Source organism: Daphnia magna, linkage group LG3, assembly GCF_020631705.1.
Source record: "Daphnia magna isolate NIES linkage group LG3, ASM2063170v1.1, whole genome shotgun sequence".
Classification (NCBI taxonomy): Eukaryota; Metazoa; Arthropoda; class Branchiopoda; order Diplostraca; family Daphniidae; genus Daphnia; species Daphnia magna.
The window spans coordinates 9884348-9912331 of NC_059184.1; the positions used below are offsets into that span (position 1 = coordinate 9884348).

General features: G+C 41.5%; 3 protein-coding genes and 3 long non-coding RNA genes across 9 annotated transcripts; 3 read left to right on the top strand and 3 right to left on the bottom strand.

The window, feature by feature from the left end:
* Positions 1 to 4884: 4884 nt before the first annotated feature.
* Positions 4885 to 6509, bottom strand: LOC116936153. 3 transcript variants are annotated; one of them, XR_004401612.2, is made up of 3 exons: positions 5656 to 6509; positions 5524 to 5568; positions 5370 to 5466 (listed from the first exon to the last, which is right to left on the bottom strand). XR_004401612.2 is itself a non-coding variant. In XM_032943345.2 (2 exons), the coding sequence occupies exons 1-2, from the start codon at positions 5702 to 5704 to the stop codon at positions 5012 to 5014; spliced, it is 504 nt and encodes a 167-aa protein (XP_032799236.1). In that variant the 5' UTR covers positions 5705 to 6503; the 3' UTR covers positions 4885 to 5011. The 3 variants fall into 3 exon arrangements, 1 of the variants encoding a protein (XP_032799236.1); XR_004401611.2 differs by having other exon boundaries at positions 5524 to 5571; positions 5656 to 6488; XM_032943345.2 differs by lacking the exon at positions 5524 to 5568 and having other exon boundaries at positions 4885 to 5466; positions 5656 to 6503.
* Positions 6510 to 6827: 318 nt separating this feature from the next.
* On the top strand, positions 6828 to 9830 carry LOC116936155. Of its 2 annotated transcripts, none has more exons than XR_006644516.1 (3): positions 6828 to 8037; positions 8314 to 8634; positions 8722 to 9830. It is a non-coding gene; the product is annotated as an uncharacterized LOC116936155 (long non-coding RNA). The 2 variants fall into 2 exon arrangements; XR_006644517.1 differs by having other exon boundaries at positions 6835 to 8634; positions 8722 to 8950; positions 9601 to 9830.
* Positions 9831 to 10841: 1011 nt separating this feature from the next.
* LOC123470744 (CDGSH iron-sulfur domain-containing protein 3, mitochondrial-like) lies at positions 10842 to 11558 on the top strand. The gene is made up of 3 exons (XM_045171481.1): positions 10842 to 11003; positions 11063 to 11254; positions 11313 to 11558. Exons 1-3 carry the CDS (start codon positions 10962 to 10964, stop codon positions 11469 to 11471), a joined length of 393 nt encoding a protein of 130 aa, XP_045027416.1. The 5' UTR covers positions 10842 to 10961; the 3' UTR covers positions 11472 to 11558.
* On the bottom strand, positions 11286 to 14115 carry LOC123470745. The gene is made up of 2 exons (XR_006644518.1): positions 11964 to 14115; positions 11286 to 11878 (listed from the first exon to the last, which is right to left on the bottom strand). It is a non-coding gene; the product is annotated as an uncharacterized LOC123470745 (long non-coding RNA).
* Positions 14116 to 15251: 1136 nt separating this feature from the next.
* LOC116936164 (girdin) lies at positions 15252 to 27772 on the top strand. Its single transcript, XM_032943349.2, has 11 exons — positions 15252 to 15787; positions 15865 to 15959; positions 20751 to 20856; positions 20976 to 21188; positions 21627 to 21803; positions 21878 to 22918; positions 23174 to 23266; positions 23352 to 23561; positions 24058 to 24242; positions 24306 to 25266; positions 25351 to 27772. The coding sequence occupies exons 1-11, from the start codon at positions 15689 to 15691 to the stop codon at positions 27136 to 27138; spliced, it is 4968 nt and encodes a 1655-aa protein (XP_032799240.2). The 5' UTR covers positions 15252 to 15688; the 3' UTR covers positions 27139 to 27772.
* Positions 20880 to 21737, bottom strand: LOC116936166. The gene is made up of 3 exons (XR_004401620.2): positions 21598 to 21737; positions 21349 to 21528; positions 20880 to 21247 (listed from the first exon to the last, which is right to left on the bottom strand). It is a non-coding gene; the product is annotated as an uncharacterized LOC116936166 (long non-coding RNA).
* Positions 27773 to 27984: the final 212 nt, after the last annotated feature.

Consider the following 27984-nt stretch of genomic DNA (forward strand, 5'->3'; position numbering starts at 1 on the left):
CAGATGTCGAGGTCGGATGTTGAGTACATCTTTTTGATATCCGTGACAGCCCGACATCCGATTTGGATGTTCTATGAATGTAATTTTTTTTGGTTTTGACCGCCCTCAACAGCGCCGTCGGACATTCTAATGATATCGGAACGGGCTTTCATTTGGCTATAAATATGACATGTATGGACCTCTAATCTTAAAAAAGCTATATTTGAATTCGAACTCAGGTCTCCCGCACCAAAATCGAATATTTTTCCACTGTGCCAATCGACAGATATACTAATCATCATTTTCGAACAATCCAATCGAATTGTTGTAAGACACTAGATTTTTTTTCGATAACAAATCACCAACAGGATTTTTAAGAAGTCAAGATGATGTCGAACTTAGGTTAAACCAGAAGTGTATTAATTGAAATTAAACGATTTATGCTAAATATTTTTTAAATTTTAAACTTCAGCATGATTTATTAAGTTTAAAGTAGTTTTTTATTATTTGAAATGAAAATCCTATCATAAGTATACTTGCTTCGAATATTATTAAATGCCGAATAATATATATTTTCTGTAAGTTAATTTCCAATGGCTTGGTTCCCGTAAGCTAAACGGAAAGCCTGTGCAAACAAACTCACGACTAACATATATTTTATTCATTTTTTAATAATAAATATTCATTTTTAAATGTTAAATAAACCATCCAGCAAATAGATAATTACTCCTTATTATTTTAAATTTTTCGTATTAAATGCTGGACTTAATATAAATACGTTCAAGGGAAAAATTTGAACATGGTTAAGTTCTCCCTTTTTGGAAAAAAAGAAATTTTGACAATTAATAATGAAACTTAGTGATCGGCCCCAATTAGTTCTAATCGAGTTAACCGCCCCGCACCGATAAGGTGCATTCAGGGTTGAATTGAGGTGCCACTTTTTCATCGGGGGCGGTGCGGGGAAAAATTTGAGGTTAACCCGCTGCCCCGACGCAATTTTTTAAAAAATGCTTTTCTTTCGGTTTCAGAGTAAAAATCGGGGCAAGCGGGTAGAACGAGCTATTGTCGGGGTTGTTATCGGATCGATCGGGTGAAACAGTCAATCGATAACGTTTTTTGCATTAATGAATCGATTGATTGCAATCCAATTGATTGCAAACCCCAATTGAATTCGGGGAGAAGAATTTTTCACCCTGAGCCACGCCTCGATGGCCCGAAATGAGAAACCCGATTTGCAAAAAGGCGCCCCGATTGGCTCGAGGATGATCCTTAAATGAAACCATTGAAATTCTTCTTGGCTGTTAGAAGGAGGTCCGTAGAATATAATTTCCGCACATCCATTGCACTTCCAAGGAGACTAGCCGACGGAAATCCCTGGAACTACCCATTGAGTACATGGATATCTAACGGATATTCGGCCATGATTCGGACATCCGACGGCAGAAATGTGCTATATGGGTGAGTACATGGATATCTAATGGATGTTCGGCCATGATTCGGACATCCGACGGCAGAAATGTGCTATATGGGGATAGCCTCAATCCAAAAGTATTGTTTTGAGGACTCACCGATGTATGATGAGATATTATAGGCATGGTATAGTTTTTGCTGTTTAGTGAATAAGCTTGTTTTGATTAAAGTAGTAGATGATAGACAGTATTCTCAATTTTTCACGCCAACTTTTCCAAATGATCTATCAGCATTTGATAAACCTGTATTCCATTATTCATTGACACTTCATTTTTGCTCATTGTTATTTTCAAACATGGTCTATCACGTGTTCTTATACCATGATTCAATGACTCATCTATGCTTTTCATAATTTTCAAACACAATCTATTACGTATGAACTGCTAAAACTCACAGACCATGATTATGGAAACCTTTTTTTTTTAATCAAATTGTCAGTGTTCCTATTGAAATTATGAATGAAATAGAAAAAAAATCAATTTACATTTCATTGCTGTATAACTGGCTCATAAATAATTATTTAATTTTTTACTCTTATTATGGAACAGCTTGTAGTGGAGATGATAATAGACAAATCAAACTGTATGGATGAAAAAGGCCCTGGGAAAGGTATGCGTTACGATGCAGAATGGTAAATGGAATGCCTCCTTATGAAAATTAAGAGTCATAGGACTCTTAGGCTCGAGCTCGGACCTACAAACATTTACGCGCAAATAATCTGCTACCCCTCCCCTGCCCTGATACTATCCGTCGACTTCTTAGCTCTATGCCGTGTAATTTTGGTTTCAATGGGAGGCTTTACTCTCAATCAAACGGCAGTTACAGGCCTTGGATTTGGATTTTTGGCGAGGATCGCTGGTTTGGGATGAGAACATGAGATGTCCTTGTCTAAAGATGTGAAATACGACGCCAAAAAATGCATTTTGAGGGATTTATCGACTACGGACAGGAAGAGATTGAAGATAACCATACGGAGTTTACCGATCAGCTAGCAGACCATGCCCTTGTCTTCATATTTCGCCCATACAGATCGTCATGGATCCAGCCTATCACTGTCTTCGCCACTAAAGGAGCGGCACCTGGTCACGTCACTTCGCGACTGCTTGCAAAATCAATTGTAGTCCTAGAAGCAGTGTTTGCTCGAGTAACGTTGGTCACTTGTGATGGAGCTCAAACGAACAAATGAGCATGGGTGGATTGCGGAATCAGTGGAAAGCGCGACAAAGGTGGAAAGATTTCGTGTTCAATGAAGCATCCAACGGCAATGGAAGAAAGCGAGAGGATATGGTTTCTCCAAGATGTTCCGCACTTGTTCAAGTATGTGAGAAATCACATCTTCTCCCAAAGAAGGTTGGTGAAACCTCGACAGAAGAAACCAGTAAAAGAAAAAGGCATGGTAAGCACCAAGGATCCAGTGCCTACATCGTCATTACCAGCACCTGCATCGTCATTAGCAGCGCCTGCATCATCATTACCAGCGACTGAATCGTCATTACCAGTGCTTGCATCGTCATTACCAGCCCCCAAACCATACTTTATCGATCAAAAGATACAAGTAGCTACTAGTATGTTCAAAGCAAATGAATGTTAGGTTGATGGCACAGGCTAATAGTATTATAATGAAAAAAACGTTTTGGTCAGCCACTCATCATTTACCCTTACATATTTTCAGATCTTATCACATTCCGTTGCAAAAGCTTTTGAATTTTATCGCTTGAAAAATCCTGACATAAGGGAACCTTTCAAATAAACAGAAACTACTTAATTCATGTGCCAGACGCTTAACGATGCGTTTGATGTTTTAAACGGAAGGAAATACCAAGATAGAATAACCATCTATATTTGGGACAACCGAAAAGAAAATTTCGCTCAATCTCCTTCAGGCGATAAATGAAACAGAAGAACATTCCTTGGAGTCTAAATCGAATAGGTGCTCTTTCCTTTCCGATACCAGTTTAATGGCCATGCGAAAAACCATAACCAGTGCAATTGAGCTAATTGAATTTCTACTAACGACATGCAAATATGCTTTCGTCCTCAGTGAAAAATTCAACCAAGACTGTCTTGAGGTATAATCTAACATCAAAACATTTTGGTTACACATTTTATATGATGACTTAATTGCACTTAATATTTTCAGCGATTTTTTGGTATTGTCAGATCCTGTGGAGGTTGGCAGGATGCCGCCACTGCTAGTACTTTTCTGCGGATTTATAGGATGCTTTCAATTTACGTTCCTGTAAATAATGCTCTCCGTATTGACGGCAACATCGACGAGGAAGAGAGAATGCATATCCTGACAAGTTACAAATATTGTATGCTAAAAGGTTTTAAAGAGAACGTAGACAAATCAAAAAAGATGAGGGAGAACTTAAAAGATGCTCTATTGAAAGAGCTGATTTTTGCTAAGAATAGAGAAACGGAACAAAAAGATAACTTGGATTTGGTTCAGTCCAATGGAACGTACTACAACTGTGGTTGCCTTATTTTCACCAGAAAAGAAGAGATTAATTGTGAAAACTGCCTAGATGCCCTAACTGCCGAAAAAAGTGAACTTCCTAGTGAATTCTACGCTGCACATATTACCAAACTAAGGAGCAAAGGATTTCTACGCTTCGCTTCACTCGGTTTTTACTACACCATTGCCAAGGCGGAGAGGATCCTTCAGAAGCACTTCAAACAATCACATCAAGCCTTAATAAGGGATTCCTTCCAGCTAGTCATTAGGGAAGTTGTTGGTGATGGCCTCAGTCTTCCCCCCATATGCTGTGGAGCGCATCGACATGAACAACTATCATTTCTCATTTACGAATATGTTGTATTGCGCTATCACATTGAAGCCAAGCGCTTCAAAAATGATGCCCTCCAATAATTAAAAAGTAGCTAACATAAACACCGAAAAATGTCATAAATGGTTACGTTATTTATTGAAAATGTCTGATAAAAAAAATAAATTGATACGTTCTGATAAATAACAATTAGTTTAATTTGTAATGTTAAATTCCAGCGAAATGCCTTCCTTTCCGCATACTTCACCATGGAAATGAATGACCGACCAGGACAGCCAGCGCCCCAAGCGGATGCCCCAATTTTATTTTCAAGAATAAGCAGACGACAGTCCGTAGCCCTCTAAGTTTATAGACCATGATTCCAGTCTCGCGCAAGACGGAAAAATAACTAAAAAATCTATTCTTTACAGGATAATTTGGGCTTCAGCATTTTGAATTAAATTTCACCTTAATCGAAAGCTCTTGACAAGGGTTTTTCATTTATATTAAATTTAACTTCTTCTGACTCTCCGTTTAGTTGTAATTTGGATTTATATAGCTGGACACGGCAGCTTTATTAAAACGTTAAATTTCATTAATTTTTATCGTGATCAAGATATAACTGATGCACAAGACCTATACTAATTATATACAAGGAATATTTAAGGAAACAACGCATTGTATTTGTAAATTAATTAAGACATTCACCCGATTTCATCATCAGATAATTATTAGCTAGAGTCTCTGATAATTTTAATGAATGAATTAATCTGATGAAGTCTACATTCTTCTCATCAGCAATCATCAGCATCTTCGGAATCCTTGTCTTCCTCCAATGATAAGTCACAATCATCTGCATCGCTGGTTGAATCGGCGTCGTCGTCCCTACCATAAAATAAAAGTTCTCCCGCTTTACCTTCTTCGATACGATCTAAAAAACCTTCGTCTTCGTACGTAAAACCGTCTTCCACTTTTTCATAGAGATCGGTGGCGTCGCTTATGGTTTTAAGCAGACGGGAAATTTCCAGGCGTTGAAGCAGGTCGAGACTCACGGACAGGAGCGATTCTGGCGCTAACATTTTCTCTCTGTCGATCTTCCTTTGCTGGATCTGACCATCTAGCCCATCAACAAGACGATCGCACGATCGAATAAACATTGCTATTTCAATTTTATTGAGCTCGATAGCTTCTACATAATTCAGGCTTAGCATCCAATCATCAATAAGATCATAGTCTTCGGCGACGGTACCTGCATAATAAAATTAAAATAAGTTGGAGATCATTATCATCATCATAAACGTTGCACCTGCGTGGAGTCTTACAGAACCGATTGAATTGCAAGATCCTCACGCTACTAGTTCCAGAATTGGAACAGAAACGTATAATACAAGTAAAATTAGTATACTGTTGACACATTTCCCCAGAGCACAATACATACTTATTGTCTCCAAGGAATCCACATTATTAAGAAATTCAGTTGGAAACATTTGATGAAAACTGTCATTCACTTCACATACTCGCTGGTGTGTAACAGTCTTTCTGTGAACAACTTTGTCATATGCAGCACATAGGTGGGTTCTGCAAGTTTGACATTTAACTGGGGTTGAGCCTACTCTGCGGCAGTTCGAACATGCTGCTTCATTACATACTGGCAAACTTTCTAAGATTGACTGGTGAAATGAAGTTCTGTTTTTACTCCACAGTTGGTCTTAGGTTTGAAGCTCGATTAGTAGATCGTATATTTCTTCTCCTATGAACATCACTTTATGCTTTCCTTTCAGAATTCAAGCTTGCTCGCAATTCTTTAACAGTCGAAACCGACGAATTTTAAGCCCCTTTTTCATCCATCCCTTCTACCAATTTGCTAACTGTCTACACCACCTAACCTTAGCTGTTTTGCTGCAAAAAAATCACAGATGTAAAACGAGAAACAACGAAGGAATAAATTAGCATGGCTGCCCTGGTTCTTGACAGCTGCCTCGAAAAATCGATTGGAGACTCGATTACCAATAGTTAAGGCAAACGGCTCAGGTCCAACCCCGGACCTAACAGGCGACCGCTAAATAAATCCAAGGTTGAACCTGAGACTTGGAGACTATGTTACTCCCTTCAAAAGTGCAGCACCAAGCGGAAGTCTAGAGAGATAGCGTTGTAGTGCATGAAATCTCTGCCTGGTGCAGCACTTTCGCAGGTAGTGAGCCCAAAAAAGTCTTAAAAATTTTGTTCTCGAAAATTACACGTGGGGCGGGGCTTATTTACAGGCATTAACAACGAAGTACTTGAACCATCTAATCTATTACTCTGGCCATAGACTACTCTAACTTAAGGACGAGACTCTTCGACAATTCCTATATCGGTTAGGTAATTTTTTATTTTTAAAAATTTAATTTAACATAAAATAATAATTATTGATTTACCAAATATCCAATGGATGTATGGAAAATTAACCCTTAATGAGATATTTTTTCTTTTCTATCAGAAAAAAAGGAAATAGGGCGGGCCGCTGGTGCCATATGGGAACCAAAATCCTAATCCATTTCTTGTTTTTTTCCACAATTTCGAGTTCAGTTGTCAATCAGCAAGATTTGTGATTTTTTGTTGATAGATGGCACCGTTGGCCCGCCCTTTTCCCCCTCCTTATGCAATTAAAATCGAAATATCTCCTTAAGTTATACGTTTTTTAAAGAAAAACTTATGTAGTTAGAATAACATTTAAAGCTGTATTTAATGATATATATTTTTGTTTTTTCGTGAAAAGAGCCCACCCGACAAGCTTTAACACGGAGAGATAGGGAAAGAGTCCCGTCCTTTAGTTAAAGTAGTCCATGCTCTGGCCTAGGTGGCTATTGTTGATGTACATACTTGCAGACTGTAAATGTATTGTATTATATTTTTTCAATAGATGTTTTTCACTCCTTTATCGGTTGAGTAGGGTTGGGACCGAAGCGGCTGTTGCGCTTTGGTAGAACACCGCTAGGGCGTCAACCCTGACGCACGGCAACGTCCTTGACGCGTCGTATGCCCAATCCACAAGTCTTTTCTTCTTCTTCTTCTTCTGTGTATATTTTGGTGCCTCCCGTGTGGCGTTGCCAGTCCAGGAGCGGGTTGTCCTGAGAGACCAAGTTTTGGCACCAGCGAATTTGCTAGTATAATAGTCTACGTAGTTACGTTTTCTTTTTTTTTTACAATCGTTTGAACAGACCGGTGTCCCAGATGAATTTTAGCATCAAGTCTCGTATTTTGAACTTGATCTTCGATTCACAGTCTTGAGGTGGATTTAATAAGGTAGGCATGTTAAGCTGAAGGTTTTGCTCAGTAAAGAATTTCGCCAATCAGGGCTGCCACTTCTAGGGATATTTCCCTTTTTAGGGGGATTTTGGTCCTTTTTTTGTAATCTAGGGGGGAAGATTCTGAAATCTAGGGTCTAGGGTCTGTCCAGGTTGATTAAAAAAATATAAGGGATTTAAAATTTTTTTCGCCTTAGTTTATTGGTCGTTAAGGATTTTATGGTTAGTGGGTGATAAATATGGCACCACTGGTGCCAAATTGCTATTCCCGCCTTTAAAAAAAAGACATGTTATGAGAGCCACCAAGTGGTCAATCGCGGTAAAAAAATACATCTAAATTGTGAATTGGGGTACTACAGCAACTACAGCTACTACTAGCCTACTACTACAGCAACAGCCAAGAGCCCAAGACCCAAGAGGCAACAGGCGTAAACATTCACTTACGAGTTATGACGATTGGCGATTTTAGACGAAGCGTGAATGACGTCAGAATCAATTTGTGAATCTAGAAAGTTAAAATTAAAAAACAAATGGTATGAACACATTTTGTTAATATGTTTTGTTGTTTTAATATCAACGGAAGCAATTTTTTAATTTCTAATGTGATGTTTTTGTGATTGTTTCATGCGTTTATTTAATCCAGTAAACAAAAGTACAAAGATTTCTAGTTTTTTTATTAAAACTTAAAAGGTAATGACTATAAGGATAATAAATTTCTGAACAGTTATTGAAAAATCTAGGGTAAAATTTAGGGATTTAGAAAAAATACATTTAGGGATTTTTCTGGGTATTTTTTTTTTTGCTTTTAGGGTTTTGTGTCCCTAGACTGGCAACGTTCCAGGGTTCCCCCTTCTCAAAAAGTGGCAGCCCTGTCGCCAATGTTTCTCTGTGAGAAGCGTAGTGCGTGCATTCGATGAGGACATATAGCGGTGTTTCAGGGTTGGAGCAGCCACAGGAGCAAAGCGGTGAGACTGTGTAGTCGAATTTTGAAACGCGATCGTTTAGGTGTAGACTGTTTGAACGAATCTTGTGGAGTATGCTTTTCTTTTGTCGGCAGGGATGAATTAACCATGGGTCAGGCGTCAAAGATCTTCTCGGGTGGGAGGAAAAAAAACATGGTGGCTTTCTAGGTAGGCTGTTGTGATTTTCCACCACGCTTCATGGAAAGTTTTCGAGATATGTTTTGCTGAACTGGTACTAACTATCTTTTCGCACAGAGAATCAACCCTGGCAGCATTCGCCAGCCAGTCTACTACGTCGTTCTCGGGAATTCCAATGTGACTTGGAACCCAGAATAGGGTGATTTTTGTCCCGGCTGAAAGGGTGTGCAGAGCTTTGTTTCGGATGCTGATTGTGAGCTTGTTCGTGGAGCGTGGGCTATTTATTGCTTGGATGGCGCTAAGTGAGTCCGAAAATATGCGAATCTCTGCCGTGGACTCATTTTCCGTGAGTTCAGTTGCTTTTTTTATGGCCATCAGCAAGTCTTTTCTTTTTTCATGGAAAGCAGACTGCCTTCTACTATGTCAATTGAATTATCTCGACATTCGAAAGCAACTCAAGCCTTGATTAGTTAAAAACGTGTTTTTGTGAGTCAATAGTGTATATTGTGAGGAATTGTGGAAAAAATGACTATGCTTCACGATCAAATGCTTGAATATTTCTTCTTTGTTGGTTGGTGGAATGAAACCTGCAAGAAATGGACTATATTTCCACAAGTTTTCTGGGATGATATATGGGCAGTCACACTGAACTAGTTTGAGTTTTTCTATATATCTCGCCTTTTCCAAAACGCAAAGGCTGATCAAATGGGACGATAGTTTGAAATGTTCAGTCATTTTTTCCACAATTCTAGATATCTCGCCTTTTCCAAAACGCAAAGGCTGATCAAATGGGACGATAGTTTGAAATGTTCAGTCATTTTTTCCACAATTCTTCACAATATAAACTATTTACTCACAAACAACACGTTTTTAACTAATCAAGACATGAGTCTCTTTCGAATTTCGAGGTAATTCAATTGAGACAGCAGACGGCAGTCTGCTTTCCATGAAAAAAGATGAAGACTCAACACAGTCTTCATCTGTCCACGGAAACAGATCCGTTTAGATTGTCGGTCAAAAACGGATCCTCCGAGTGGTGGGGAACGGAATTGTTTTCGATCACTCTGCGTACGGCTTATTCCGATTCGTTTCCGTTCAACGTAGTCTCCGTGGCGGGCGTTTATTGTTTTTGTTTTTTTCTTTTGATTTGGTTTTAAAGTTAGTTGTATTTGTGTTTGTATTTTTAAAATCTATATATATGTTTAAAAAGAATAAACTTTTTTAGTGAAAAAAAATTGCTGTATTTCATTTCTTTTAGAACCACGAAACAAATTTTACATTAGAACAGAAGTAAGAATATATTATTATTTGATAGGTAATATTAATGAATTTCTTGCCATTTAACGAATTTTATTTAGGATTAGTGAAATGCATAAAATGTTTACAGTGTTACTCAGCCAAAGCTTTAAATTTGCATTTAGTGTGTTGGCTGCGTTTTCCCTCCACGTTGGGAAGTACACTTTTTTATTAAGAAGGTAATCTATTGTGGCATTGTAAAAAAATTAACACACTTATCAATCACGTTACTTATTTCAAAAAATTTTAATATTAAAGCCCTGACATCACTCTTTTTTTTCCTTTTCCAGGTATCGGAATCCCACTAGGTTGACCGGGGCAACAACCAACAATTGAATAGTCAATTAAAAAGCAACCTTCTAAGCCTACCATCAATAACTAAGAATAAACCAATAAAGCTAATTAGGTATTTTTCAATGTTCAAATGTAATTAAATAATGAAATAATCAAAACAATTTTTTCGTGTCACTCTTCACTCATTGTATTTGCTTTATGTTGTTTATGAATAAAACACTTGCTGCTTACTCTTTAAAACACATTGAGTTTTTATTTAAATGTACTTGTGTTTACATACATTCTTGGTAATTTGAAACGTTGGAATAATAATAATGAGAAGTTAGAATTCAAATTTGAATTACGCGCGTAAATAATGACAGCATAGCTAAACAATCACACAAAATTGGAACGCCCGCCACGGAGACTATGTTGAACGGAAACGAATCGGAATAAGCCGTACGCAGAGTGATCGGAAACAATTCTGTTCCCAACCACTTGGAGGATCCGTTTTTGACCGACAATCTAAACGGATCTGTTTCCGTGGACAGATGAAGACTGTGTTGGAAGACTTGGGGATTGAGCATACAACGCGTCAAGGACGTTGCCGTGCGTCAGGGTTGACACCCTAGCGGTGTTGTACCAAAGCGCAACAGCCGCTTTGGTCCCAACCCTACTCACCCGATAAAGGAGTGAAAAACATCTATAGCGGAAACGCTGGTCCATGCAGTTAAAGTGATCACGATATTCTGCACTGTTGCTGTTTACATTTGGCATTCATAACTGAAATGGCCCTCCTACGTACATATCTGTTAACAAATCGCATTTCAGTATGAAATTTCTGGTCAAAATTTAATAAGTCGTCTGACAGTTTATCTTACTACACTAGGCTCGTTTAGTTGTACGAACACAATCTCGCGGAAAACGTGATAACGTTCCTGAAGTAAATGCTGTATCGCAATTCCATGCTTCAACTAATCAACCAGAAAAAGGCAAAATGTATGATAAAAAACCATTCAAGTTTATGTGTGAAAAGGGTAAAGCTTACATGTGGTGTTCTTGTGGTCACAGCAAAACACAGGTAACAATAATTTATATGACTTAGCATTCACTTAGATCCCATAATTTTTATTTCTCAGCCCTTTTGTGATGGCACACACAAGAGCCCCTTTCTCAATATCAAGTTAAGGCCAGTTCGCTTTGTCCCCGAAGAAACAAAAGAGTACTGGTTCTGCAATTGCAAGCAAACTAATAGCCGCCCTTTTTGTGATGGATCCCACAGAAAAGAAACAGTGTGAGTGATGAACCTGGCATGTATGAGATGAACTGCTCTACTGCCAAATGTCTAACAGCCTATACCTGTAATACAAAATTAAATAGTGAAATAAGATGGCTCCAAACATGCTAATAACTATAAAGTCCCACTATTTTATCCAGTTTGGTGACCGCAGTTCTTATATTTAACATGAACCTTTAGTCAAATGCATTTTTTTCTTATAAGCCCGATGCCCGATGCTTCGAGTACGAGTACGACTAGTATGTTCAGAATTGAATTGGATGGCAATTAACAAAGCGTGGTTGAAATCCAGATATGAAAGATAATATTTCTGGGCACAAATCGGGATAAACGAAGTAATCGCTCGAGTAATCGTTGGCGTAAACCGGGTTTGGAACCCAGTGATGGAACCGGATATTTCATTGCCCTCTTGAAACCCGGGTAGGTTGTGGGCACAAAAAAAAATAAATAAACTAATAAAACATAAGACTTATCCAAACTCCCAAATACCTACTCGTTTGAAAGGGGATAGAGCCCCATGGGAGTGTTCATTCTTTTTCCACCAATGAAAATTGTCATTCGTCGTGAAAAAAAAGCACTCTGGCTCGTGGAGTGGGACGTAACGATCGGGCAACGATATTGAAAACAGGGACGGTTTTAAGATCAGCTGTTTTATGTACGCACATGACATTGTGAATTTCTCAAGAGTATGTATATTTTCACCGATTTTTACCAAATCATCGTCTAGTCAGTTGTTAGATCAGCCTTTTCCTATATTTAGTGATTGACACTAGCGTTGTCTTAGAACAAAGCTGTTGTCTCGTTTAGTGTGAACGTCGGTACCATTACAAAGAAAAGAAAAAAGTTGGCCTAATTGTTCGATTTCTGATCTACCTGGTAAATGGCCAATCACCAAGAATGGTAAATGGTTTTCTTGATAATTATGCGTTTCGTTTTATGTCAGTAACGGCCCCATGGAAGTGAGGGCGCCATCGGTAGCACTAAACAAATGTTTTGCTATGAGTAACTCCATTCTCTCATTTTATGACCACGTCTGTTCCATGCGTTGCCATGGCAACAAAAAGCCATGAACAAAGCAAACGAAACATGCCAGAGCCAAATGTTTTTGGCTGCCTCATGCAACGCATTAACTTGGTATAGCAATGGCCATCCGTGTGTTTGGATTCGATGTTGGTTTGGGCGTTTTTTTTATCCTCGTCCTGTGGCTCATCGCTTTGACTCTGATAGTTATCTTTTGCCGAATCCGCACTGTCTTGTCGCTAATTTTTACCTGCGTGGCAGCCGTCCTAACTGCTATATTCTTGGCTCTCCCGCGGGCGGACCAGCAGGATGACGATGGCTATCCCCTCAACAAAATCAGCTCGTCCAAATTTGAAATCGTGAGTAAGATACGTAAATTTGGAAGATTCGTGTAAAAAAAACACACTCTCAAATAATATATTTAAATTTATATTTAGATCATCGACTCATTCTTCCTAGGAAGAATGATATTATTGGGCACCTTAGCTGTGAGCACTCTATTGGGGCTAATCCTCCTATTTTGTTTGGAAGTGGTCCAACCTAATCGTAAACCAGTTGCGGGATGCTTGGTCTACCAACAAACCTCCAGTCAACAAGAACTGATTGAAAATATCCATTAGGCCGACATTAATAACGATCTGTTGACTGACAACCATTTTTCATTGTCTTCCAAAATTGATTGAAATGTCAGCTATGCATATTTTGATCCCCAGTGAACGCAATCCCAATTTCGTCTAGCAAATACAATTAAAAGCCTTACCTATTTGAATTTTTAGTATCTGGTTGTTGGTTGTTGTTTTTCGTTTTCTTTTCTTACTTTGTATTTTTACCGACGTGTAGGGTGAATTACAGCGACATAGACCCCTACTGGGATTATTTTCCTAATTCATCATTAATGATCCCAATTTATCAATATTGATCTCACAATTTTTTATCTGCCCCTTTTGTATAGGAAAATTGTATTTTTTTTAAGTTCACTTTTTCTGTTATCCCATTTTCCCTTTGCTGTCTTCATGTAAAAAAAAAGTCATTTGTTATCCCGCATTTGAGATTTCTAAATCATTGGTGCGAGAGGGCTTAGCCATTCGTTAAGCGATGGACAAAGTTTTTCGGTGATGATCCAGAAACAAGTAGTCTAAATGCCTTCGTTATACTGAAATGTGATAGAAATAATTCTTACGTACTATTCGAAATGTTGGAACGTTCTTCAAACGCCATGCCAACTGAGTCGCGCTTGGATTCCTCTGCCTGTTTTGTGAGACATATCAAGGCGAAGACAATTCCTCATTTCAAGTATAAGCCGGTTCAAGCCAAATGATTTAAATCTGTGGTAATGGCAAAATTCATTCGTTCGTCTAGTACAATTTGCAAGACAGGAATGCTATGCAGATCTCTAGCTCCGGATTTTAAAAAAAAATAAATAAAAAAAAATAAATCTATCTAAAATAAAAGCTGCTTCTAAATGACCCAATTAAGAAAAATTTAAAAGAAGAATTTGGGTGTTAGCCTGTTGCTTGTTCTATAACACTGGAATGAAGAAAACCCTCATCGGACGATAACAAGCATTAGGCAGATAATTAAGCAAACAAAGACGAGTCTGTCGCGAATCTGGTTCACTTTTAATCATTTAGACTGACCGGAAAAGTACAAATTACAACCGCAATATGAATTTTTAAAAAACAAAACAAAACAAAAAACAAAAACAAAAAAAAAAAAAAAAAAAAAAAAAAAAAAGGGCGAACAGGTCTTAGAACTACTTAATCTTGACAGTGGAATTTAGAGATCTTGACCCATAAAATGGCAAAAATAACAAAGCATGCATAAATTATACTGACGAATTTTTATTCGTTCGTCCTTACCATGACTACCAGCGAAAAATAGACACCTGGTAGCCTATAGCTGAACAACTTGCATGGGAATTGCTCCTTTTTCTTTTTTTTTTTTCGTTTCATTTTATTTATTTTAATCAAGGCCTAATCTTCTAACCTACGTCAGCATAGAAAGCTAGACTGGTTTAATCAAAGTTTCTTTAAGTACGTTGTTGCGGTTACTTTTAAACCTTAATTTCTCAAAAGCTTTGTTTGGCTCTAAAGGAACAAGAACCCTAACGAAAAGTAAACAGACGAACAGACAAACAGGAACTATTGTTTCCGCTCCTTATTTAAATGCGGAGAAAATCTAATGGTAGATAGGGAGCCACATGCCCAGTCACGCATTACATGATGATGCAAAGACAGAGACATGACCGCCATTACAGAGAATCGCCCGCCCCCAATCTTTGCTTCTCACCTTAATCCTTCACGTCTCGTGGACAAATGGTTAAACGTCAACTATCGCATTACAGAGTTTGTTAAAGAAGTTAAACTTAAATGCTGGATTACAGACCAAAGTGAAAAAGAATCGTTTTTTCAATTCGGGCATTCCTTTACTATATGTATCTAAGCTGCGCTAAGCTGTTAATAGTCAAAATCTAACCACGATCTAACGGTGAAAAAGCGCCATACTTTTGTGACATTAATACAATTTATTTATTTCTATTGTTTTATTGTTTGTTTTTTTGTTTTTTTCAAAATTGGCAAAAAATTGTAACGTCTGTATAGCAGGAGCACAATGTAGGAGGTTCGTTCAGTCCAAGTGCGTTTGGTTTTAATTTTTTTAAATATTCAATTCGTTGGCTTGTTCAAAAAGATCCGCTAGATGGCTTTCGTGTCGGTGGCAGGTGACAGGAAAAAGGAACAAAAGGCAGAAGCCTGAGGGGAAAATGAAGTAGAAGTGTTTTGCCGTGGGCAATGTACGAAGAGTAGGAAAAGAAAAGGGGACTGTAAGAGCGTCCCCTAGTTTCAAGTTGGTTCTTCCGAGTTGCCAGTGGTTTCGCCTGTAGTAGTCGAAAGGACTTGGCCGTCGACAGTGAACAAAGCGAGCTGGTCTCCATTAATAGTCTTACACAAAGCAAGAAGATCCTAACGCTAGTGAACAAATCCATCCCAACCATATCAAGTGCGCCTGCGTCTCTACCCGAGTGGAACTCTCGTCGTCTTCAGCCAGCATGTGTCGTGAAGGAGAAATGACGGACACAATGTGCAGAGTGAGCGAGAATCGTGTTTCGGCATAAGGAAACGTCAAATTAGATTTTCCCTAGTGGTGGTTTGCTGCTTTTGAATTGCACATCAGCTTTTAGACGGTAAATCGCACCGTGTGATGGCAAGCGGACAGCAACAATATCGAAAGCATCCAGAATACTCAATGCCTGCTGCCACCCCAATGGATCAACTTATGCAGGGACCTCTGGTGGCTTGGGTATGTTTTCCACTAGCCCTCATCAATCGCTATTTACAACCTTGGTTTTATTGTCATTCTATTATCGCGACGGACAGGTGCGAACCTTCAAAGATGACGACGAAAACCGCACAGAACTGGATTACTCTCAGCTGATCGATGGAGCCTTTCTTGACAACGTCTTCTCCAGACTGTGAGTCCATTTTGCTTCTACACCTATTTCAAGAAAAAATATATATTTGAGTATTGTTTTGCGTGTTTATATTTTAACGAGCACATCTGTGACGAATAACTTAACGAATATCTCCAACTCGCTCCCCCCCCCCCCTAACACCACGGCCGGATGTTCACACAAGCAACGAAGCAGGTTGACCGGAAGGGGAAAAAAATAAAAAATACAAGAGAATGAGGGAGGGGTGGGATTTAAAAGCAATTACATTGATTTTTTTTTGTGTTGTGCTCCTATTTTAGACCCGTCACTTGACAAAAGGGAAAAGAGAGTTTTTATTTTTATTTTATGGACATCAAGGGGTCGACAGAAACAAACGAGGAGGGGGGGGGGGAGAAGATTAATTTTTACGGGTGACCGAAAACAAGTTTCAGACGATCAGGTGGTTCTGGTTGATTGTCATGCTGGTGTTCGCCCTTGGATACGGGGTGCAATGAAGGTTAACTGCAAAAGAAATCCATTTCCAATAAACAATTCCGCACTAAAGTTCAATCAACGGAAGCTCATTGTTCGGAAATGAAGAGCTTAGTTTTGAAAGCTTGTTTACGAGAGACGAATAAAGGAAATCTATTAATTAGAGGCGGTAAGGCGCTACAGTACGGAGCAGGCACCGTTTTCATTTAGAAAAAGGAGCGAAACGGAAGTATGAATCGATTTTACCGTTGGCAAGTAAAGATAAAAAAATAAATAAATAAATAAACTGGCGTCTTCATTGTTCTGATCCGTCCTTTCGAGTTCCGTAGCATTTCAGTAGGCCGAAGATGAGGATCATTAAAATTCGCCTACAGGTTCTTTGAATGGACTTGTCAAAGTTAAGGACATCGGAAATTGGGCCTCTATTTTGTACCATGCAGAACGAAAGCAGACATGCAAGGCCAACTACCTACAACTACCTAGCTTCATATTGCTTTAGGAGTGGGGGTGGGCGAGAGTGTCCGAGTGGTTGAAATGGCGTCATCTTCCGCTGATGGACTGGTCGGTTCCATCTGTCTTTGGCGCAAAATACCCCCACAAAAAGTGAATGGAAACCCGTCTAGTTTGTCGGTGGGCTGACGTCACTTCCTTTTGTGTTGCACCCGGACGAGGAAATGAGTCGAGAAAGGGGAAACTTGATGGTGTGGCAATAGGAATCCACTAGTTCTCTCGCCGGTGGGCGACCAACGGCTGGAACCGTTCCGTTTCGGATGCCTTCGCAAGTTCGCCTTTTTTTTTTTCATTGTTGTTTGTTTTCGTCTTTTTCTTTTTCAGTTGTCGGAAATTTCGGAAGTTTCCAACAGGTCTGATGGTTCCTTTGTTTCTTATCGCTTTGATAGCTTCTGACTTGGTGAATCTTATCAGACGAAGTCTTTTTTCGGCCTCTATTTTGTCGTATAGCTTCCCTTAAAAAAAAAAAAACAAAAAAAAAAAAACTTTTCCTTCGTTTATCTGTACCCGAACAAATAATTCGTATTTACAATAGGACGTTTGTCATTGGATATCCTCTTTCTCTTCTCCTCTATGTAGTACCGTACCCAATCCACCATAACTCGTATTCAATTTCCAAGAAATCCGACGTAGGATATCCCAGGTCGGACGTTAAGATTTCGACTGTCGCCGTCTTCGTCGCATTTTGTTGCATCACATCCGCCTTATTTGAAAATATTTTACAATAGCATTTGCACGAAACCGCAATAAAAGTCGATGTTCCGTGATGTCGTGTCAGTAGGCGTACCACCGGCGCGCACTTGCCCGATACCCTCGGTTCTTGGAATATTAGTTTAACTTTCTACAACGGCGTCTGCCGAACCACTTGGATATCTGATAACTGAGCAAAAACATGCTGCACAAGGGCCCGAACAAAAGAATGCCTCGACCTGTTTTAACGGAGACGACAAATATGGTCATCTCACAACGATCCGTTTCACTTAGTAACTGCCTTCACCAAGTGTAGAACGTCATTTTGCTTGCCATTAAGTGGGGGCAATCCTGCGGACGCGACCACATAGCCATTTATTTGGCAATACTGCCGCTTATATCAGCTTAATGCTCGGTCATTATTCTTTTTTAAGATTTCACTTTCATTTATTATCGTTTATTTTATTTTTTAGTTTTTATGTGGAAAGAAGATTGTCTGTCAATATTGTCGTTCTCACCGGAATATAAAAGCGTGTCGAAGAAGTTCGCTTTCCCTTTCATTCGTTTCTCTTCTGAACCCGTCACGTCCAGTTCGTGACGTACCCTTTTTGATTTATTTTCATTATTTCTTGTTCTCCCTGATTTCTCTGTCGAAGAATAGAGACCATTGATATTGGCACCGTGGAGCTAACGTCATCGGGGAGGACTAAGACGAAGGCACGGAATCAAATTGTTGTTATCATCCTTTGTTTTTTACACCTCTTTAAGAGCCGCTTCAGTGAAAGACCTCACTCATCGTTGGATTAATATTTAAACCCGTAGTTTAGCTTAAGAGAAGAAAAAGGAAGTTAAGATAAAACCGGCTTCTTCGTTAAATCTTCCTTTTTTGGCGAGTTCATCAACCGGTCGTAGACTATTCAACTAGAGATGTTCATTCGATTGTTCACGAGGACAACGCAACGCCTTACTATTGTCAATGTTTCCATTCGTTTCCATCTAACGGCTCGCATTTCTTTGCTTCGTCCTGAAAGAAGCTGCCTCAATTTAGAAAACAGCATAACAAAGGCCTTAACGTTGCCTCTGACACTCGCCCTTTATGTCGACATTCGTTCTCACTTTCTCTCGGCGCTTGTCGGTATAAAGCAGTCGACGGTATCTTTTAAATACCGTTCTCAACACTTTTTCTTTTAGAGTCTAATGCTGCTGATTATTCCGGATCGATCCGGTCCCCAATGGAAGTCATATGATCGACGAAAAGACACATGTCTGAAAAAAATAAATCAAAAATAACAATAAAAAAAAAGGTGTTGAAAACATCTAGAGATTTCGGTTGAGTAGGTTGACCGTGAAACCTATCGGGTCACGATTCGATGTCATAACGGTACAAGCGGCTTCTGAAACAAGTCCTACGACTCACGTTCATCTCCTTATGAAGGGCTCAACCGTTTCGTAGAAATGCCATTTTTAATCGATAGCGCAATGAATCGAAGGCGTTATTAATGCGCACTACTCAACAGAAATAGAGAAAGAAAAACCAAAACAAAAAAACAAAAAAACAAAAACAAAAGAGAGAAAATAAAATGGGGGAGCGCAATGAACTCGGTACCTTGGAGAAAACATTGCTGGGAAAAAGGTTCCGGCCAAGTCCGACTTCACCGTTGCAACGAAGAAAACAATAATTCGAATTGTTCTTCCCTCATGGAGTTCTCTCTACATACATACACAAACACACACACACACACACACACACACACACACACACACACAAAAAGGCAAAAGACAAGAGAAAGTTTGGAAAAAAAAAGTGCGTTAAAACGAGGGAACGGAAGAAAAACAAAAACAAAAATGTGGACACACAAAAGATGAAAAAAAGCAAACCAGCAACGACCGCAATGTGCAAGAGAACTTCAATTGTAGCCTACAAAGTTAACACAAAGTTATGCTAGTTCCTCATCTAAAAAAAAAAAGGCAAAAAGAAATAGACTAAAACGCCTTTCAGGTGACGTATGGACTGCTGTAGGCAAACTGCAAGATTGAAGGCTAAACGCAACTAAACTTTCTCTCCTTATACAGGCAGCTATTTTTCCATTCGCTTTCGTTGTACATAATGTACAAGGTCTTGACCGACAAAATTTCAATGATGAAAGTCGTGTTCCCATTCCCATGTTTTAAATATGAGAAGAAAGAAAGAACGAAAGAAAGAAAGAAAACAAATTAATATTTCAAACGTAATCGGCTAACCGATCAACCTCCATTGCTTGGAATTCGTCGTCGAGAATGTGCGAAGGCAGCAAATTTTAATAGCGAATTCGTGTCCTGATAATGGTCGATTTTTCAAGAAACTGGTTAATGGTGAACATGCAACCACGATAAACATGTATACTGCTTATGACTCGCTGGCGATTTTCTCGTTCTCAAGTCACAAGGTATGAACCCTGCCGCACCGAGCCAATATGCTAATGATTTAGAGTGTGCTGGACTTATCAGCAGAAACAACCTAAAATCGATTAATGGATCGCGGGGTCGATATGACAGGAATGAGAACATGGCAGAGCGGAAAGTAGTAATTGACTTTGCATTCTTCTATTGGCACGAAGGGTAGCAAAACCTTGATCGCAGTTCATTGAATTTCGCAGAATAGCACCAATAATCAGATAAAAACCAAAGGCGACCGGACGTCAGTAGTGAACTTGGATGTAATGGTAGCCGCAGAAATGGCCGTCTCTGTGCCAATAGAGGAAGCCAGAATTTATTGATATGATATTTTATTTATTTATTTTTTTTTTTTTCGTGAAACATAGAAGCAGAGGCCACTACGTTAGCCAAGCAAAATGGCGACGCCGCAAGAGGCACTCAACGTTGCAGTGCGCAAGCACCACAGGGTTAGCACCGTTAGCCGTAAAATAACCCGAGGCCATAAAATTAAAGGGGGAACCGGAAGGTGCAAGAAAGGAAAAAAAACAAACAAAAAAGTCCTTTCCATAATATGACGAAAAACTCGTGAAAGACATTTGTGCCATCCTTTTTTCATTGTTTTTTAAGTTTGGAGACCGAACCTTGTATGGATTTATTATTAGCAGCAACCCAGTGTGTGTTTTCTACTTTTAACCTAGCATATGTCGACCTTCGATTTTTATTTAGTGACCCAAGAACGAATGGAAGAGCCCATATCCAGCCGGCAGAAGATGTTTACACTCGCATCCGGAACTTCGATTCCCTGGTACGAGCCGTTAAAGGATTCTACGAGGTAAAGCATAAAATATATATATATATATACGTATACAGTATATATAAAGCGTACTGTACGTAGATATTTCAGTTACATTCCATAAGTTATATTTGTTGTTTTCTTGTGACATTTGGCAGGACGTTTTGGGTCAATTTGTGTTAGTTCGCTTACCTGATCCAGTGACACTTGGTCGTGACCCGGACAGTGAGACCGGTTTAGCTGGAATGCAGACGCTCTTATTGTTGGTTCTTGGCTGTGCTGTTCAGGGCCCCAGCAAAGAGAGCGTCATTGAAGACATAAAAAGACTTCCTCTGGCAACTCAACACGACATAGTTAATTGTATACAACAGGTAAACGAGAACCGGGACTTAGTAGCCAACTATTTCCAAGGCACTTCTTATTTGGGTATCTATAAAAAAACAAAAGACAAAAAACCAAAAACCAAAAAACCAAATAAGAAAAAGAAAAAAAGGAAAAAGATAATGGTAATTGCTATAAAAGGAATTTTACCTTTTGTTTGCGAAAGAGTTTGAATCCATGCTGAAGCCTCGTGCGCTTCAAGCTTTAGATTGATTAGCCGACCAGACCATTAGCAATCTCGTCTTTTTTGTTATCGATAGGGGCTGTACGTCTTTCAAATAATAATGTCCGTGATGTTGTCCAAATCCATATTCCGTAATTGATTGAGATCTGTGTGAGGAAAGCTGCTATAGATTAATGCCCATCAGGCTGCACGTGCGTATTGGATGACTTATTTACTCTGGCATTTTTCACAATTCGCCCATTAGGTGGCTGACAACCCAGCATGCGTGTGGAACAAAGACTGGACAGAATGGGAATCCATCGAATCGTGCCATGGAACATGGGCGGACAAAGAAGAGCAACAGCAGCATCGCGAGGAATTGTTTAGAATTTTGGTTCAACATCTACGTCGGCTCGTCCAAGAAAGAGACGACTACGCCAACGTAAGATTCATATTTCTACGAATGCCGTTCCTGCCGGCCGCCTTTGGTTCTTATTGTTTCTCTTTGATTTTCAGCAATTTACGAACGTCGTGCTGAGGGAGCTGTCGAACAGCAACAATGCCAATTCAATGTCCTCCATTCAGCGCCACAGCAACGCGTCGCCGCAAAGTGGAGTCGTCGTTGAGCTGGCCGAAGCCAAAGCGAAGATCCGTCGCTGGCGCCAAGAACTGGAGGAGAAATGCGAACAAGTGGCTGAACTGCGCGATGAGCTCGACGCTCTCAAAATGCACTCGGTTAAAATCAAGCAGGAGAACATGGATTTGGTACAGGAAGCACGGCTGTCAAAGGCCCTGCGAGACGAGTTAGACATCGTCCGAGAAAGAGCGTCGAAAGTCGATCGCTTGGAAGCCGAACTGAACCGCTATAAAGACAAACTCAATGACATCGACTACTACAAGGCGCGCCTGGATGAGCTCCGCGAAGACAATCGGCTGCTGGAAGAGACCAAAGTCATTCTGGAGGGTCAGCTGGAAAGCGCCCGGCAACGAGCCGAACTTGTGCTGGACTTGGAAGGCGAGCTGCTCAAATGCAAGAGTCAGCTGACCAATTTGCTCGTGGAGAAGGAGGCTGATAAGGAACGGCTGAAAAAGCTGGCCGAGGAGAACGCTCATTGGCAGCTGTGCACCAAAAACTGTCTGAGCGAATCGGCGAGCCTAACGGCCGAGCTCGAATCGTTAAGAGCCCATCAAGCTTCGGCTGACGCCAGCAAAGATCAGTTTACCAATTTGGGCGAACAGATGAGCTCTGTGGACTTGCTGGGCAAAGCCCGCCGCTTGGAGATGGAAAACCAGCGGCTGACCAACCTTCTCTCGTCGACCAACGCTAAAGAGTCGGGTGTGCGAGGCGATAATGGCGAAAAAATATTGCAACTCGAAGGAGAATGCACTCGGCTCAAATTGCGTCTAGTAGACCTAGAAGAAGAGCGGCGAACTAAGGAGAGCCATGTGGCCGAGATGATGGCAGCCGTCACCCTGCGCGCTGCTGAAGTCGAAAAGCAACACCAGGATCTCCATCGCAACCACCAGGAACAACAAAATCTCATCGAAAATCTCAAGGTTCGCATCACGTGATTTTTGGTTTCTGGAATTCAACTTGGGAAAAGGGTGCAAGGCGAATCGCCTGCGATTCATACGCAACATTCGTATGGTGCTGCCATATTTCCATCGAACACGCTCGACGCAAACATATTCTACAATTGAAAAAACCAAAACAAAAAAACCCCCCAAAAAAAAAACCAAAAAGAAATTCTAATTTCTAGAAATCGCATTTTTCGTGAAAGCCTGTTTTTTTCTAATTTTATTCTCGCTTAGGTGGAACGATGCAAGATAGAAGAACTAGAATTACAAGTCTCTTCGCTTGGTGCTGAAAATCAAAAACTGCAGCGCTCCGCCGATCTCTTCCAGGTAAAGAAAACTTCGTTGCCTCCATGTCCATATACTGTGCGTATCATTACAACCGATCACATATTTCGTGTTTTGCTTCTGCCAGAGACGAGTGGATTCAGTTCAGAACGAGTCACGAGACCTCGAATCGGAGAATACTAAACTCCACAAGACCGTGGAGAGTTTGCGTCATTCGCTTCGACGCCTCAACGACTTGGAGAAGGAGAACACAGACCTTGAGAGCGAGAATCATCGACTCGATCGCGAAAGCAAAGGACTCCACAAAGAGATAGTTCGACTGAAGCAAGCCATAGAGGTTTGTTGGTCCCTCCCCCGTCCGCCCGAAAAAAAAAAGAAAAAAAAGAAAAAGAAAACAAAAAAATGGATAATAGCGATAGAACACGAGTTCTTTGATCGCGTGGTTGCGTTCTGCCTTCTTCCTTCTTCTTTCTTCTTTGTTTTCCTCCTTCCATACATTGTGTGTGCCCGCAGGCATTGCTGATATCCTTTCAGACCACGAAATTACCTTCGCCGTGTGTTGTTGCCGTGTCCTATGACAGAACTGAAAAACTTAGTCTGAACCCACCGACAAGCTGTCGGCTCCGTTTCGTTGACCATCGTGCGCGGGCGATAGTTGCTATTATCTTACTTCCCCGAGCGCAACCGGCAGCCTTGGAATCAAGAGTTTGCTGTCGTGACTTAACTGCTGTCCTAAACATGAGAGAAACCACAATCTTTACATCCTCTCCTTCTCATACGAAACACTTTTCACTTTGGTTCATTTAACGTGAATGCCTTCGATTTTCTTCTAGATAAAAGACGCCTCGCTGGACGAATTCAGCTCTAAACTTTCGACAGCCGAACGCGAGTGGAAACGATTGGCGAAGGAGGTGAGTGCGTTGCAGGCGCAAGGCTGTAAGCTGCGCGAGCTGGAACGCGACAACAAGGAACTCCAGCAGTCGTCGATTGTCGAGCACAAAACTCTGGTCGCCATCAGGTTTCTATCGAACGAATGGGCATGTTCGGTTTCGTTTTCATTCACGATAAGTCTCTTTTGCAGAGAGGAATTGGTTCAAGAGAAGATCCGCTGCCAGCAGTTGCAATGCCAGCTGGACACCAACTGGCGAACGCTGGAGATCGGCCGAGTCGAGCGCGAAACGCTCAAGAGTGCCAATGAAGAATTGACGCAACGCTGTGTTGCGGCGGCTAGCCTCGAACTGGCCGCTAACAAGTCAGAAGCTGCTGGATATGCGCAGCAACAGGAATCGCTCCCCCCGACGCTAGAGCTGGGTCGAGAAGTGCTGGCCGTCAAAGATCGATTGGTCGAGCTTGAGCGCCAGAACGCTGTGCTGTTAGCCGAGAAAGACAACCTGACGGCTCAGATCTGCTCGCAGAGGGAGCGAGTCAACGAGAGCGGGGCGCAATTGGCCGCATTGTCACAACAGCTGGCCACGCTCCAGGTCGAGAACTCAACCCTGGCCTCCCAACTGGATTCGACGACAACGCAGAATTCCGGCATCCAGGCAGCACTGGCCGCCGTCGAATCCGAGCGTGAGAAACTGGCTGCTCAACTGCAGTCGTCCGACAGCAGATTGGAACGCGTCTCTCGCGATCAGCAAGAGCTGCAGACGCTGCACGAACAACTTCAGAGCGAATACGACGCGCTGTTGGCCGAGCGCGAGCAATTGAAAATCTGCCAACGCGAAAGCAAAACGGAATTAAGGGCCTTGCACGACCAGTTGGCTACAAGCGTCGTGGCCGAGCAGGAATGGCAACGCTCACGAACGGAGCTACAAGAAGAGCTGGATAAGTCGAGGGCAGAAACGCGGTCGTTGACTAACCTCAGAGCTGAGCATTCGCGTCTCAAAGACGATTTCCGCTCGCTTTTCGTGGCGAATGAGAAGCTCAAAAGCGAGTACAAGTGTTTGCAGAACGACTACAAGAGCCTCCGCGGCGACCATAACACGTTGAAATTAAAGCACACCCAGTTACAAGGAGAAGCTGCCGAATCGCGTCATCAGGTAATCAAAATGTCGTTCGCAGATCGTGACATTTGTTCACCTCTCTCTCTCTCCCTCTCTCTTTGTTTTGGGTTTCAATCACAGGTGACCAACCTGGATGTAGAACTTAGCAAGCTGAACAACAAGTGCGATGTTCTACAACAATGGAACACGACTTTGGAAGAAGATAAGCGTAATCTGGTCAATCAAGTGTCGGTTTTGCTGGCCCAGTATCACGAACTCTTCAGCCAGACGCTCGAGGAAAAAGACCACTTCCACGAAGAAACCAAGAACTTTAGCGATAAGTTCAACCACCTCAAACGGCAGAAGGAAATTCTCGAGGACAAAATAATGGAACAGTATCGCCGGATGGAGAACTGCCCGAGCGGAGGAAGCGGATCGCCCTTCAAGAAGAACGCGAAAGCCAGTATTGGCGCTCTCTTTGTCCGTAAAATGCGGAGGGCCTCATCAGAATTGATCAGTCGCGTTCCGCGTTCACGATCGCGCAATCGGGTTGGCGACGGACTTGTGTCTGGCGACCGGGAAAGCCCAGATCAGCATGACGGACAAATGGATACGTTCAGTTTGGAATCGGGGTCGCACTCTGGCTCCAATTCCGGATGCGGATCTTTAGACGGTGGAAGTGGCGGCGAAGGGGATGCAACGCCAACCAGTCTAACGGGCAGTGTCGGCGGTGCCTCGACAGATCTTCCTCCAGGCAGCGGGCGGAGTTGGAATGACCGCGATCGCAATCGACATTCCCTGCCCGTCATTCATTATCAGCATAGCGATCTTGGAAATTGCGCTCCAACCAGCGCTGGTTCTGTGCGTCATTCCGTTTCTCCGGATGGCATGTGCGATGGTTCCCCAACTACGAATAGTAGCAGTCAAATCAATGGCAATCCTCTTCTGCCTAGCCTACCGGCGATGAACGGGAATTCGGACGACGTGGAGTTGGAGTGTAACACGCACAATTCCGCCGCCACCAACACACCGCATGCAAAAGGCTCGCTAAGCGGCAGTCTGATGTCGGCTGCCCCGCTGATGATGATGACTCCCTGCTCTCCTCATGTTCAACAGCCTTCTCCTAGAGTCGACGGCGTTGCCTCCGGATTCCACCACGTCAGTTGCGCACCTAATTCGGCGAAGAACACCGTCCCAGTAGGCGCGTTACAGAGGTTCGCCCAACCGTCGCGCAGCCTAGCGCTGCTGGAGCGCGCTGGATCGAGGCAGCCTCTTTGCCTTTCGGAAGTCGATCCGTCTCTAGTCTTGAGTGATTCCTCCAGCCCCCTGGCTTTGCCACTGGCGTCTCGTTCGTCACCGTTAATGACGCCTCGCAACGTGAGTCCATCCGGTAGCGACTTGCTTCCGATGGTCAGCAATGTCCCCAGTAGCATGAGCAACAACAAGAACCACAATAATAATAATCAGATTAACAGCAGCAGCTCAAGCCGAAGTGGGACACCTGCTACTCTAGTCCAAACATCAACGACGGGAATCAGTCCGACGCCTCTTGACACAAGCACTCCCAATCCCAAGTTGTTTCCACATCTCACCAGCACCACTCGCATCAATGTTAATATAAGCACAGCAGCCATTACTCCTCTCACGTCATCCCCATCTCCTTCGTCCCCTCTGCTTCCTGGTCCTTTAGAAAGAAGAGGCTCTCTGCGACTTCCACCTAGACCTTCGCCTAGGATATCCTCCTCCGAGGGACCCCCTCTGCCAGCTAGGGTGACCAATCAAGACAAACCTGCATTACCACCACGATTGTATACGAATAGCACAGCACCAGCCGTGGAAGAAAAGCCTGCCGAGGACGCCAACATTAACGGCAGCACTACTGGGGCAGGCAGTGCCAGCTCTATATGGTACGAATACGGATGCGTCTGAGCCTGTAACTCATTTTGCACTAGCCCTCCTATGGCAACAGCCTATTGAGGAGTGAAAGAATTCTTGTTCTATAATAGTCAGTGACGCGTATCTTTCTCATTTCTTCGCATGTGCGATGTCTTTGTGGAGTGTTGTTTACTCGGTAGGCTTCATCAATCGTTTTCAAAGTATATAAACATGAAATGAATGAATGTTATTAAACGTCATTAGCCTAGCGCGTAATCGTTTGATCCGCCTTATTGTGCAGCTTCTGACTTCTCAAACCCCGCATAGTGTCATGCTCTTTAATCTGGGTTTACCTAACACTCCAAAGCGCGAATGAGTTACGACGGTGAAATGCACAGGAGGAGCATCACTGCATATTTTGCTGACTACGCCCCGTAAAGGATTCGTACAGCACAGTTCATAACACCAAGATACCCAATCAAATGCTTTCTGATTTTCAGTTGCGGATTTTCAGCTTGATGCGAATAACAATGTTTGGTGGTATTAAATCATTAACCTACACATAAAATTCGAATTTTTTACTTTTACATTCATTCCACGTGTTTTTCTATTAGCGTTATGTCATTTCCGTATGAATTTGAAGGAGACGTCCCAAAAATTTAATAAAAGTCAATGTCCCTCCTGTAAATCGTCAAAACGCTGGTTGCTCAATTCTTTCGAAATCCTAGAATTTGCTACTGCAGAATGTTGAGGCGAGACTTTTTTCGCATCAATAGTCAATATTTATGTATGCAATGCAGCGCTGCAAATATTTTTTAAAATGATGTTCTTGGGTTCAAAATCATGAATTGAATAATTTGAATTGTCCGTAAGTCTCCTTCTTTACTGATTAGTGATTAC